Genomic DNA, 14363 nt, shown 5'->3' on the forward strand with positions numbered 1-14363 from the left:
AAGCACATGTTCCATCTCCTCCTCCGGTAAGAGACATGACTTTGCAGAATTTAAATAGGTGTGACTTTGGATTCAGAGAAGGCTGAGGCTGAAAATGGGAAACGAGTAAAAACTAGGATTTTGAATGATGAGACATCCTCCATTCGTATCTGCACACAGCCACACCTTAGTTTCAGCACTAGGAAGTATGCCTCAAAGTAGGAGGCTGAAGAAATCTTCTCTCAATAAGCTGAATAACTCCATTAAAAGATTGCTGCATATAATAGCTGGGGGGAGATCCTCATAATGATATGACTGGTTCCTTGCCAAATGATTCTACAGAGAAACCCCATAAGTCTCACTTATGTACAAAGTCATATCATCCTCAGTAATACTATTATTTTACAGTCTATAAGAATAGATATCCAAAGATCACCAGACATTCGAGAAAAGCTTCCCATGTGAAAAACAAGGAGACACGCAAACAGGAAGTGGCGGTAATCTGTAGTTAATGCAATCAATAAGAAGTAGCTATGAAAAAAGAATAATAAGAAATCTTAGAAACCGGCTGGGCGCGGTGGCTCAAGCCTGTAATCCCAGCACTTTGGGAGGCCGAGGCGGGTGGATCGCGAGGTCAGGAGATCGAGACCAACCTAGCTAACACGGCGAAACCCCGTCTCTACTAAAAAATACAAAAAACTAGCCGGGCGAGGTGGCGGGCGCCTATAGTCCCAGCTACTCGGGAGGCTGAGGCAGGAGAATGGCGTAAACCCGGGAGGCGGAGCTTGCAGTGAGCTGAGATCCGGCCACTGCACTCCAGCCTGGGCGACAGAGCGAGACTCCGTCTCAAAAAAAAAAAAAAAAAAAAAAAAAAAAAAAAAAAACTTAGAAACCAAATATGACTGCTGAAATACAAAACTCACAGAAAATTTGCAGGATGAAGTCAAAGAAATGTACAAAAAAAAAAAAAATAGAGAAACAACAAAGCAAAAAAGGCAATAACAATAAAAATCAAGCAAACACATTTATAGACATTTGAAAAGAAAATATTGAGACTTATTGAGTTATTTTAGGAAGATCCAACATCTGATCAATAGGAGTTCAAAAGGAAATAAAAAGAAAATGCAAGAAAGAAAACTTTTTTTTGTTTGTTTAATAAAATTTTTCTAATTGAAAGAGCCCACTTGGATCAAAAGTACAATGGTTGAAAAAGACCTTTATCAAGGTACAGTAACATGAAATTTTAGAACAGCATGGAAAGAGAGAAGAGCTTTCCATTTAGGAAAAGCAATTGTAACACAAGAATGAGCATCAGAAAAGCAATGGACTTCTGGCCAGGTGTAGCAGCTTGTAGCTGCAATCCCAGCACTTTGGGAGGCCAAGGTGGGAGGATCATTTGAGGCCAGTTCAAGACCAGCCTGGGCAACATGACAAAACCCAATCTCTACTAAAAATACCAAAATTAGCTGGATGTGGTGGCACATAGCTGTAATCCCAGCTACTCGGGAGGCTGAAGCACAAGAATTGCTTGAACCAAGGAGGTGGAGGTTGCAGTGAGCCAAGATCACGCTACTGCACTTTAGCCTGAGTTACAGAGCTAGACTCTGTCTAAGAAAGAAAAAAAGAGAGAGAGAAAGAGGAAGAAAGCGAGAAAGAGAGAGAAAGAAAGAAAGAAAGAAAGAAAGAAAGAAAGAAAGAAGAGAAGAAAGAAGAAAGAAAGAAGAAAGGAAGGAGAAAAGAAAAGAAAGAAAGAAAGAAAGAAAGAAAGAAAAGAAAGAAGAAAAGAAAGAAAGAAAGAAAGAAAGAAAGAAAGAAAGAAAGAAAGAAAGAAAGAAGAAAGAAGAAAGAAAGGAAAGGAAGGAAGGAAGGAAGGAAGGAAGGAAGGAAGGAAGGAAGGAAGGAAGGAAGGAAGAAAGGAAGAAAAGCACTAGACTTCTCAACAGTAATTCAAGTTGCTTTCTTTGGTTTTCTTTCTAGAATTTGAATTCCATGGGTATCTTCTAAGACACCCCTTATCCTAACTAATTTGAGGTAATTTAGATTTTAAAATTATCACGCACTTTTTTTTTGATTGTTTGTGCTATGTAAAAATGCTTATATTTTATGAAGGAAAGTTTGTGGCATTGTCAGCAAAAGTGTAGACAAGGGTCACTAATTTTTTTCTCTGTAAAAGGCCAGTAATAAATATTTCAGACTTATGAGAAAAACAACAAAATTGAGGATAAGTTGGTACTTATGTAATGAGAGAAAACACATTTCTATGATTTTTAAAATTGATAAAATTTAAAAGTATTTCTTTTGGAAGGGTGACGCAATTTCACTTAACTGGGGTTCCAAGGTGTTTTCTATTATCAAATCAGTTGCAAATGTTCATCTGTGTAAACCATTCTTACCATGCAGGTCATACAAAAACAGATGGTGAGCCAGATTTGGCCCATGAGCTGTAGTGATTGGCTAACCCCTGGTTTAGTCATCAGCTTTTATTGCCTGTTACCGAACTTTCATTCTGGCCTAGTGAGAAATTGTGGCATTTTATCTGGGCCACTGCTGCCTATACACATGCATGAAACTTGAGAGAGTAGTCTTTTGGTCACTTTCTTTGTCTTTGATACTGGAAGTGTCCTCCTTGACCAGTAGTGTAGGTATCACCTGGGAGTTTGTTAGACATGCAGAATCTCAGGCTCTGCTCCAGAACCACTGACTCAGAATCTGCATTTTAAACTAGGTCTCTAGATGATTCTTATACAAATTAAACTACGAGAAGCACTGCTCAAGCATATAACACTATCAGGCCTGATCTAGCAAAATCCAGTGAAAGACAATTCTCCTGAAAATTTCAAGCAAAGCACACATATTGAGTTTATTGTCTTAGTTTGCTTGTGCTGTTATTCAAAAAAAGTCTGAGACTAATTTATAAAGAACAGAAATTTCTTTTCTCACAGTTCTAAAAGCTGGAAAATTCAAAGTCAAGGTGCTGGTAGGCTTGGCTGTCGGGGGGGTGCTGCTTTCTGCTTCCGAGATGGCACCTTCCACAGAAGGTGGAAGAGCAAATGGAATGAACTCTATCAAGCCCTTTTATAAGAGCACCTAATCCCATTTATGAGAGTGGAGCACTGATGACTCACTCATCTCCCAAAACCAACACCTCCCAATACTGTTGTACTGAGGATAAATTTCAACATGAATTTTGGAGGGAACAAAAACATTCAAACTGTAGCACTCAGTTACCTAGGTATTTTAGGACAAAGCATATTTTAGGATATTTAAGGATCTATGTTTGCTTTTTATTTGCTACTGGACTCTGGTGCCAATAAAAACTAACTTTCTTAAAATTTAAAGCAAAGTTTGATTCCAACCTAAATTTAATCCACTCCATTTTAAATTTGTAACTCGTATGAGATAATAACACACCCAAAGCAGAGTGCAGTTTATCAGAATGCACACATTTTAAACCTCTAGCAGATCTGTACTTACAAGATAAAGCACAATGGTTGCATAGGAGATATTATATTCAGATATATAATGTGTGTTTCAATATTGCCTGTGTGGTTGCAGACAAGTCCACAAGAGTCTTGAAGCTCTTATAATTTATGCTATTATTGAACCATGTAATAATTTTCCAAATTAGGCTACAATGAAATAAAAGACATTCAGAATTTATTCAAACATTAGGGTTGCACTTGTGATTTCATAATGAAGCTGAACTTCATACTAAAAAAGTGGGCATGTTAAGATTCTTTAGGTATTGGTATAAGATTCTTTAGGTATAAATTTATTCACTGAGAAAACTATGGGTTTCTATGGATAGTGTGATGTTTGAGTTTCTGATATGTAAGCTCACAACCTTAAGTATGAAATTCTATGGAGTCCTTGAGAAATTCCCCTTGGATCCATGATTTTGGCAAATTCCCAGAATGGGAAATTTGCTCAGTGTTAATATATCAATCAGTGTTCATGAACTACTCTCATAAAGTCAGCTATAATTTTATTGTCTTATGTACCTGCTGCCTTTGGGGAAGACGTTTGTCACTCACTTTTTAGGGTGGCATATGTTTTTTATTTTTATTGTTTCCCCCTATTTGTGGCATGTTTCTAAATATATACATAAAACGTGACATGTTCTATATATATATATATGACCCTTTTATCTTTTGTTTCTCTGTAGACCATTGGAATTCATTTCAGAAGACCCAGCTTCTGTTTATGTTTTATTTCTGAATGTAGAACAGGTAATCATTTACATAGCGATAAAATACACAAAGGTATCGCTATAAGACATCAATTATTTGCTTCAGATTACATATTAGATGATCTACTTCACCTCTGATTTAATTCCAACTTGATGTTACATTTAAGAATTGAGAACACTAACGTGCTTATATCAAACAAATGTGCAACCGAATGAATGATTTATTCAGGCTAGATGTTTACAATTCATGGGTTACTTCTTTTGGTGTTTACACAGTTCCTCCTATCAAGTATTTTACAATGGGTACATACCGTGATGTTTCTTGGGAAAATGTATCAGTTTGAAAGCTATATCAAAAAATAATTTTCCCTGAGATAATTGAACTTGCAATGAAAACAACTGGATCCCAGACTTGGTTTTTAGCTTAGCAACCACTTTGGTTTCAACTACAAAAAGAACTTTATACGACTGCCAATTATTAGAACTAGTTGAAGTTACTGGGACCTACACTGACTGTGTCTATCATAAAAGACTTTTAGCTGGAACTTGAATTTTCATGTTTTTATTTTAAAGAAAAAGGTATTGCAGTTATGTGAATATATTTCATCTACATTTCAATTTAAATGTTATTTAAAAGCCAAGATAATTGCTACCTACTCTGTGGTACACTTCTGCTTTGTGTAAGCCGTAATAACAATCTTAATTAGGCTAATTTTAGTCAGATTAATACTTGTGTGTGTCAGCACTAACTACTGAATGCTCCATATTGCAGGATTTTAATTAATGCTAAGGAAAAGAAATAATCGTAAACATTTTTGAACGAAAAAAAGATAAAATGAAGCAAACCCAATTATGACAGGATGAATTACAACAATATCATTAGTTCTGGATTTTTAGTGAATTAAGGTTGACTTAAATAGATAAATCCACACAAGTGTAATATTAAGAACATGCAGCCATGAATAAAACACTGTGAGCCTATGAAGTCTCTACCTTTCACAGTCTTGGAAGACCTAGAGATTTTTTTTTTTTTAATAGTTGGAGACCCCAACATACTTCTTGACCTCCATAGGTGATGAACTCAGGAATGTTGTATCTTGAATCAGAAACACCTTTGTCATTGCATGGCTTATGAGCTAGATAAAAAGTAAGTTTATTTTTTCTTTATAAATTTCTAGTTTGACCAGCTGGGTAAGATTTCCCCATCTCTCACTCTTGGTTTGCGCTGTGATTTTGCATGTCAAACATTAGGCATTGTCATTGACTTTACCATCTGCCTCCTTAAACATGACAGTCCCTGGAAGGAGAATGCCTGAATGTGGAAGGGAGTGTGAGAGCATAAGGAGTAACTGCCCATTGTGATGACAAAAGGAGTTTTTCGGTTACTTCGTAGTGCTAATTGGAAATATCAATAGGGATGTCAAGCTGATATCAGTACATTAACTTCTGTAATCTAACAGCTACGTTTAGGTGCTAAGCAGAATAGTAATAGTAATAATAATAATAATAGTAATAATAAAGTTATGCCCTTAAAATTAGAAAACCTGTTCAAATGACACTATCTTTGTGACTCTGATGTATTAAATGGTGGTGTATCTTGAGATTAAATGTAATATATATATATGAAGGTACCTGAATTCAAATTAGGAACTTATAAATGTATGTTCATTCATAATTCATACTTCACCCACATTTTCAGGCATTTGAGTTCAAAGTGAAAAGGTAACTTTAATATTAGACTAATTCAATTATGTAAATTAGTATCAAAAAAATACCCCAGATTGGTACTTTTATGTCCTGATAAAACTTGTTAATCTTTCATAATCATAACCAGAATATGGAAAACTTAGGCAAATATCTAGTTTAAAAGATGCATATCATCGCACTTTTATATTCCCATAGCAAAACATTATGCAAATAAACATACAAGTATGCAAATGAATGAATGAATGGAGTGGGGTTCAGAAACAACTGAAGTCAGTATTCTGTACCCAGTGGAACATAGCTTAGTTTCTTTTGAAGTGGGTCTAGTTTTTCCTTTTTCCTGTGCAATAGGTCTTGTTACCAGTCTTGAAGAGGAATATTTAATTCATTAACAACATCAAACAATATACTAAATAACTCTGTCTAACTTTTCTAAATCCAGAAAAAAATACTCTTCTTTAGGAATAGATATGATTTCAAATATGCGGGAGTAGAGAATTGTCCAAAAGAAAGTTGCTTAACTTTAAAGTGAATTTAAGATTTCTCATTCTTGGGAAGAATTTATTTTAGCCATGCTATATAGAATATTTTTCTAAGGTATTCAAAATTTTAAAATAGTAATTAAGCATGATTTGGAAGCTCAGATTGGGATGTTTCATGATACTGTACAAAACTGCCGAGATTTTTGGCACTTCGCAGTATGATTTTACTCTTATTTTGTCCTGCATGCATTATGTTTCAATCATGGACTTGTTGAAAGTATATACAAACCATGTCTTACTTTTCCTTTTTTATCTTCATTGTACCCATGCTAATCCTGGACATTCGCCAAATAGGTGCTGACTTTTGGATTTCTACATTGGCAGACAGAAAAGCACTTTTTAAGACTTAAGGATTGTCAAAACCTAAAGATTTATAGTTTGCTAAAGCCTATTACAATAAATAAAGATGGGGTTACTGGCTTAAGAAATACATCACAAAAGGTTATGTACTAAAATCCTCCTCTATAATTGAAGATGATAAAAGAAACTAAGGTGAGTTTTGTCACTTTTAGTTCTAACCAAAAATAAACCCACTCCATGATGTGATGTTGATTGATCTGGTAGATAAAGAACAGGAAACACACACAGTGAAATGTAACTTCTGTAAACAGAGAAGCAACAAGAACTATCTATGACTAGAAGACTGCATAGTCTCCGCAGATTATTTCAAAAGAAGAGCTTAAGAACAAGAACAGGTTAACTGAGAGAAGAGAATCTTCTATATGCCTGACCTTGACTATTTCAATAGAATTGTTTCTCAAGTAGAGGATAAGACATTAGGTTACCATTGCCTGATATTACTTAAGAATTTCAAACTTCCTTTGCTTTCTGTTTATGCTCACCAAACAATTAAATGTGTCCCCTGCACATGATGACTCATAATAATAGCTAACATTTATAGAGCTTTTGCTATGTGTCTGGACTACGTTCTGGGCACTGAGGTCATCCTGAGTGATTTCAAAAGTTTTACAGAACAAAACAATCCAAAATTTATCTAGGGTATGTCCCTCAATGAAAAAAATAAGCAAACTAAAACAAGAAAGTTTCGGTGGCTTTTTCAAAGTCACCAGGAGCAGTTCAGTGGCAGAGTTCTCTGATTCTTAGATTGAAACTTGTTTTACTGCACCTTCACTGTTCTCTTGTTCCCTGATGGTGTCAAAGGAAGACAGGCAGAGGAGAGTATCAGCAGAATGGACTTCCATGCTTCTCTGCCATTTCAATCAGATAAATTTTATTTTATGGTCTACTGATTATATTCTGAGAATGATATCCTAAATTGTTTCACTTTAAAAAATGATTAAAAAGCATTATTTCTATACCACTTACTATTTGATAAAGCACTGTATCAAAGCTGTAACTTACAATACTAATCCTTAATCAATTTTGTTACTGATTCAGAAATTAAAATGATCTTTTGAAATTCATTAACTGTGTTTATTTTTAAGAACATATTTGACATAGACTTAAGGGGTAAGGACTGCCTGACTTTAAGGATTGGTCATTTGGTAGTGCTGGAAATTTCACCATTCTTTATATCAGGTGTGTCTTCTGAGGAGACATAAACATAAAAGGATGGGAAGAAGATGGGACACATGTCTGGCTAGAGATTTGGGAAAATGGATGTTATCAGTCACAAATTCACCTTTTTTCCAATTTGTCAAAATCTGACACTACTCAGGAGCATAGAGCTAGTTTGGATCGTAGCAGAATGTTGTTTTAAAAAGTTTCAAACCATTCACATGAAATGGTTAAGTTGTACTTACTGATGCATGTTGACAGAAATGATCCACCTCTCTTAGAGGGAAACAGGCAGGTGCTGAAATACTCCAGAAAAGGAGACAGAATTAGTAGTGGTAGGATGCTGATGGCATTCATTACTGCAATCGGCAGAAGAAATCCATCCAAATTCAGGTTGGAATTCATGGTTTGCAGATAATATCCTGAAGGAATCTGCATTCGAGAGGGAAACAACCATGCATTAAGACAGTGGTTTAACATTGAAGAAAGCATCGTCCACCAGAGGCCTTCCCTCTTGCACGTACTCTGAGATGGATGAGCTGAATATTCCCTAGTATTTCAAGTCCCAGTTATGAGCTGATAAAGGGTCTTCATCTGTGGTGGCAGAAGCTCTGTCTAGTCTATTGACAGTAGTACTCATTCCTCATGGAAGACTCTATTGTCATTTAGTCTCTCTTAATTTTTCTATGAAAAGTAATCATGGCCCCAATTTTGTGCTTAAGATGACACATAAAAACCTAATAACTTAAATTCTGCAGATAAGCAAAATGACTTTTCTTCATGAACACCAATACAAAACCAGTAAAAAATACTAAAGACGTCTGTTTTTACCCTGATGAAAAAAAAATGAGACTAGAATAGATTCTTTAAAAAGCATCTAGTTTGGTGGCAATATAGAAATAACTTTTTTCTTAAGAAGAGGGGCCCAATGTGGACACATGTTAATTGCTGTAGGCTGTCCTTGAGGGGGCTATTTAGAGAGGCTTTGTTTCCAGTGTGAACTAAGTAACATGGGGAGGAAAAAAAAACCTTCTTGTGTCTTTGCCCTCCCTTCAAACTAATTACATGATACTAGAATTCCATAAAGGAAACGACATGAAAAATGTTTGCATGATAAAGTGAAAGGTACAGATTTAAAAAAAAAAAAAAAAACAACAACCCTGTGCTCCACCTCAAATCCTCAATGTACTGTTAGAATTTCTTCCTTTTAAAAATAACTCCAACGCTAACTAAAACTCTAACACTAATTTGAAGTCTCTTAGTGTATTCCAATCCTCTTAGCAACCGGGTGTGATATCAGAACCAAGGGATGATGTCACATGAAAGAGGTGTCTCTTCACTTTTCTAGTTCATGAGCTTTGTTACAGCTTCATCATGATTTTTTGTTTGTTTGTTTGAGACGGAGTCTTGCTCTGTCGCCCAGGCTGGAGTGCAGTGGCGCGATCTTGGCTCACTGTAAGCTCCGCCTCCTGGGTTCATGCCATTCTCCTACCTCAGCCTCCCGAGTAGCTGGGACTACAGGCGCCCGCCACCATGCCCGGCTAATTTTTTTGTATTTTTAGTAGAGATGGGGTTTCACTATGTTAGCCAGGATGTTCTCGATCTCCTGACCTCGTGATCTGCCTGCCTTGGCCTCTCGAAGTGCTGGGATTACAGGCGTGAGCCACCACGCCCAGCCCATCATGATCTTTAGTAGCGTATAGTATTTCTTTAATTCCCAGTGGTACACAAAGCTATTGAGTGGCATGGAGAGAAAGTCAACCAAGTCTTCTTGAGGAATGGATCCTCCATTCCTCAAGAAGTGTTATGGTGTCAGTACAGCTGTTACCAAGTCCACCAATTATAAAATGAGCCTATTGCCATGTTAACTGCCCAAACACAGGACAAGACCACATTTTCACTGAGATTCTTTCTATAGAAAATGTGTCCTGGTGATCATTTATCTTCCGATCTTTAATTTGACCCTTAGCATAGTAAACAAGGATTGTTTTGGCTGGGTACAGATGGCAAGAGTTAAAGGAACATTAGTTCATTCTGCCCTACTTCAATAAAATTATTAAGCATGGATCCCCCATCGGAGGAAAATGAATGATGTGTTTTAACAACAAGTGCTGGCAGCAGAACAACTCTAAGACTGAAAGGCTCCCAGCACAACTTCGAAGTTTCTGTTACTGATTTCAAATGAGAATTATTGTTAATAGGAATAAAGTTATTATCGGCATGAATCACAGACATGGAAATCTGTTAACTTAATAATGTGGCAAATGTACTATTAATCTTTAGTGAAGCAATATTAATATATTGCCTAATCTTAGAAAGGGCTCCAGTGTCTTGAAAGCTTGAAATCATTTCTGCCTCTGCCTCAAGTTCTGAAATCATCCCCCTGTAAAATTTTAAATACTTTTATTTCATCCAAGCCTGTGAGTATTCAGAAATAATTGCTGTCAATAGAGATTCATTCTCACCTTTGAGTGGCCAGTAATGTCAAATGGCAACCTCATCAGCCGTAATATCAACATATTTTAGATGTATGTCTTGCAACTGAAGGTCAATAATGGCCACTAAATTTAAAATATGTATGAAATTATATGATGTTTTATTCTTGGTACTTTGATTGTCTTTGTATTGGTGATTATTTCATTTGGGGGCAAAAATCTAATCCCAGCCTATCCTATTGGAAATTCCTCTGCCTCCCTGGCGAAGTATGATCTAAGCATTTTCTTCAAAGTTTCTAGCATAACATTACTGCATATAATTTTGGACTCTATGTAGATCAGGGATTTTTAACCGAGTGCAAGAATGATATTGAGGGTAATAAAGCATGGCCCTTGACACTAATACTGAGTTGGGATGTTGCTGTGCCACACACTAGCAAGGTGACTGGGAACAGGTTGCAAGTTAGTTTCTGAACCTCAGATTTAGGAAAGTGATAGCCATGTAGCCTTGCTATGGGGATTAAATTACATACTGTGAAGCTATCTTTTAGAAGCTATGACACATAATAGGTGATCAATAAGTATTAATTTCTATGCTTTGCAATAAATTGGGCATCGAGTTGGTGATATGCTTAAAAATTAGTTTATCAAAATTTATTGTAATTTATGTTAAATTAAAAAATATATGACAGTGTGCAAAGAAGGCTGGAACTTGGTGGAAAGAAATATCAGGTGTCATTGCATTATGAAGGTAAGCAACTGGTATTCTGTGCTACTTGCACATAAGGTTTTCAGATTAGCTATGGACCATGTAGTAATTTTGTACTGTTTATCAGTTCCTCCATTCTAAGAGGTTTTATTATATTAATGTTTACATATATGGGTAATATTTCTGCTGTATTCTGTTTTTGTGCCTACTGCTATTGTAGAGTCAAGAGTGAGTCTGAATCTCGTAAATCAGACTGGCTTTCATGCATTATTTAGTCTACAGGTCAAGAAACTTTCTGTAAAGGGCCAGATAGTAAATATGTCCACATATGGGTTACGTGGCAGTTACTCAACTCTGCTATTTTTGTGCATAAGAAGACATAGATATTACAAAACAAAGAGCATGGCTATGTTCTGATAAAACTTCATTTATGGACACTAAAATTTAAATTTTATACAATTTTCTTTTTCTTTCTTTTTTTTTTTTTTTTTGAGATGGAGTTTCGCTCTTGTTGCCCAGGCTGGAGTACAATGGCATGATCTCTGCTCATCACAACCTCCGCCTCCCGGGTTCAACCGATTCTCCTGCCTCAGTCACCCAAGCAGCTGGGATTACAGGCATGCGCCACCAAGCTCGCTAATTTTGTATTTTAGTAGAGACAGGTTTTCTCCATTTTGGTAAGCCTGGTTTCAAATTCCTGACCTCAGGTAATCTGCCTGCCTCGGCCTCCCAAAGTGCTGAGATTATAGGTGTGAGCCACCATGCCGGGATAAATTTTATACAATTTTCATGTGCCAGAAAATACTATTCTTTTTAAATTTTTTTTTCAAATATACAAAAATATAACAATCTTCTTAGCTTACAGGATGTACAAAAATAAGTAGTGGACTGGATTTGGCCTGCAGATAGTGGATTGCTAACCGCTGGCTTAGAGGGGCAGGCACTGTACTGAGAGACAGAGGACAGATTGCGCTTTTCCTTGCACTACTGTTAACTGTGACCTGCGGTGCCTCACCTCTACCAAAAGAAAGTCACTTAATTTTTCTGAGCCTAAGGTTACTCTTTAACAAATAAAGTAGTTGATGAAGTTAATGTCTAACTTTTGTTGCAGCTCTATTATTCTGTGATTTCTAAATGTAACTCATTCATGAGCCTTCTAAATTCCAAGTTGGGGGTTAGCAATGAACAAAGTCCCAGATTTGTTCAAAGACGTTTGTAATCATTTATTTTTCGCAGTAAATAAGTTAGTCTTTAACTATAACCACATTTAAAAAATTTTTAAATCACATATATCTATAAAAGATACTTTGGGCTTAGTGTTTTCCCTTGATTTTCTCACAGCACAGGAACAAATTCCCCAAGGAACTAATAGAGTGGGTGGGGAGAGAATCACTTGCTCATTAGTACTTATATTCAAGAGTACAGTGGAGGTGGTACTCAAATCAGTCAATTTAGCTACTTGTTAGTACCACTTTCTAAAGGTTTAATGAGGGAGGAAAGCAGAACCTTTGGCTAAAGGGAAGTTTGGTAATTGCTTACAGATCTGATATGTTCGTGCACTGCTCTTATGCCTTACAACTATGCACTCTGAAGTACTGTCTGCACCTACTGACAGACATTTATAGCTCCACAAAAGAAACACATCCTGGGTCTCCTCAGGTATGCCTCTGCCTGACCCCGCTTAGCTCTGGAAATCAGAGCCTGTAATGATGAGAAGCTTCTGTGGGATAACTGCTCGCCAACGTATATGGAAAGCGCTCGTTGGGGAGAAAATTCACCTTGACTTGTACTGTTGACATGGAATCACTTTCCTTTTGTTGGGGAAGTACTCATCGCCTGTCCTTACCTGCATAATGCACATTCTGTATAGGAGCTGAAAAATGAAGAGAGGGAGAAGGGTGAGGAAAAATGTTGTGTCTTCTACGTGGAGCTCACTGTAGCAGCCACCATTTTTTTCTTTGGCATGGTCTAACTGGCTTGTCGCGTCTCTGCCAAGAGGGCAGTATTGCAGGTGGCATGTTTTCAGTGCACTAACCAACACCCCAACACTTGTCAGGAGAGAACAACCTGCAAGTAATTGGAGATATTATGTATTAGTATAGGAATTGGTCTCCAGTTTTTCAAGATGCTGATGAGAAAGATAACGATTCAAGGATGCAGGGCAGTGAAGTGAGAAAGTTTTTAGCACCCAAGGGGTTGGATTCAAAGGACCACGCTTCTGACAGTGATTCTGGCATCCTGACGACCAGTCCAGGGTGGCACCTAGCAGTTGATGTAAAAAGTGAAAAAGGTAAGATCAATGAAAACATATTAAAAGGGAAAGAAAGGTGACAATATGCCAAAGTTAAGGACTTCAGAATCTCTCAGAAGTCTCTAGCTTTAATGCATTAATGAATACAATAAACTGAACTTTCTTTAACATCCTTAACACAAAGAACTAGTACTATCTTTTCATATAAATTATTATATAAATAATCCTCATTTTACTTAGCAGGTAGAGGGTGGCTTCTTATTGTGACATAGAGATGAAGGGAAATGTAATCTCTGCTTTAACTTTAGCCTTGGAATTCAGAAATAAGGTTAAACTTTGAACTCTCTAAATGATTTTATGCATGTTCATAGTGTCATTAAGAGTTCAGATTAGATTAGTTAGCTTTTGACTTTTCCAGTAGTTTCTTCTAGGTTTACATGGCTGTTGCTCTATGATCAGAAGCGCTTTATTGCTTCAGATGGCAGCACTTAACTGCTAGTGATTTGCAACCTCCTTTTTGCTTCTTTTACTTTTCTTTGAGATGGAGTCTCGCTCTGTCGCCCGGGCTGGAGTGCAGTGGCGCTATCTCCACTCACTGCAAGCTCCGCCTCCCGGGTTCACGCCATTCTCCTGCCTCAACCTCCGGAGTAGCTGGGACTACAGGCGCCGGCCACCTCGCCCGGCTAACTTTTTGTATTTATGGTAGAGACGGGTTTCACTGTGTTAGCCAGGATGGTCTCCATCTCCTGACCTCGTGATCCGCCCGCCTAGGCCTCCCAAAGTGCTGGGATTACAGGCGTGAGCCATGGCGCCCGGCTAACTTTTTGTATTTATGGTAGAGACGGGTTTCACTGTGTTAGCCAGGATGGTCTCGATCTCCTGACCTCGTGATCCACCCACCTAGGCCTCCCAAAGTGCTGGGATTCCAGGCGTGAGCCACCGCGCCCGGCTGTTGCTTCTTTTATGATCTTTCAGTTCCTACCTTTTCTTTGACTCCATTAGGATTTCCTGATACAATGACAGATAAGAGATCCCT

The 14363-nt window shown here is 37.2% G+C and overlaps 1 protein-coding gene across 1 annotated transcript in view; it reads right to left on the minus strand.

The window, feature by feature from the left end:
- Window positions 1-5415: 5415 nt before the first annotated feature.
- LOC104672061 (solute carrier family 15 member 5) overlaps window positions 5416-14363 on the minus strand; it is a 39711-nt gene continuing 30763 nt past the window's right edge. The window contains exons 4-6 of the mRNA XM_030939716.1: window positions 12923-13143; window positions 8178-8364; window positions 5416-5480 (exon numbers count right to left, since the gene is read on the minus strand). Of these exons, the coding sequence (XP_030795576.1) occupies window positions 5416-5480; window positions 8178-8364; window positions 12923-13143 (473 nt within the window). The remainder of the gene's footprint in view (window positions 5481-8177; window positions 8365-12922; window positions 13144-14363) is intronic.

This window comes from Rhinopithecus roxellana, chromosome 10 (assembly GCF_007565055.1).
Source record: "Rhinopithecus roxellana isolate Shanxi Qingling chromosome 10, ASM756505v1, whole genome shotgun sequence".
Taxonomy (NCBI): Eukaryota; Metazoa; Chordata; class Mammalia; order Primates; family Cercopithecidae; genus Rhinopithecus; species Rhinopithecus roxellana.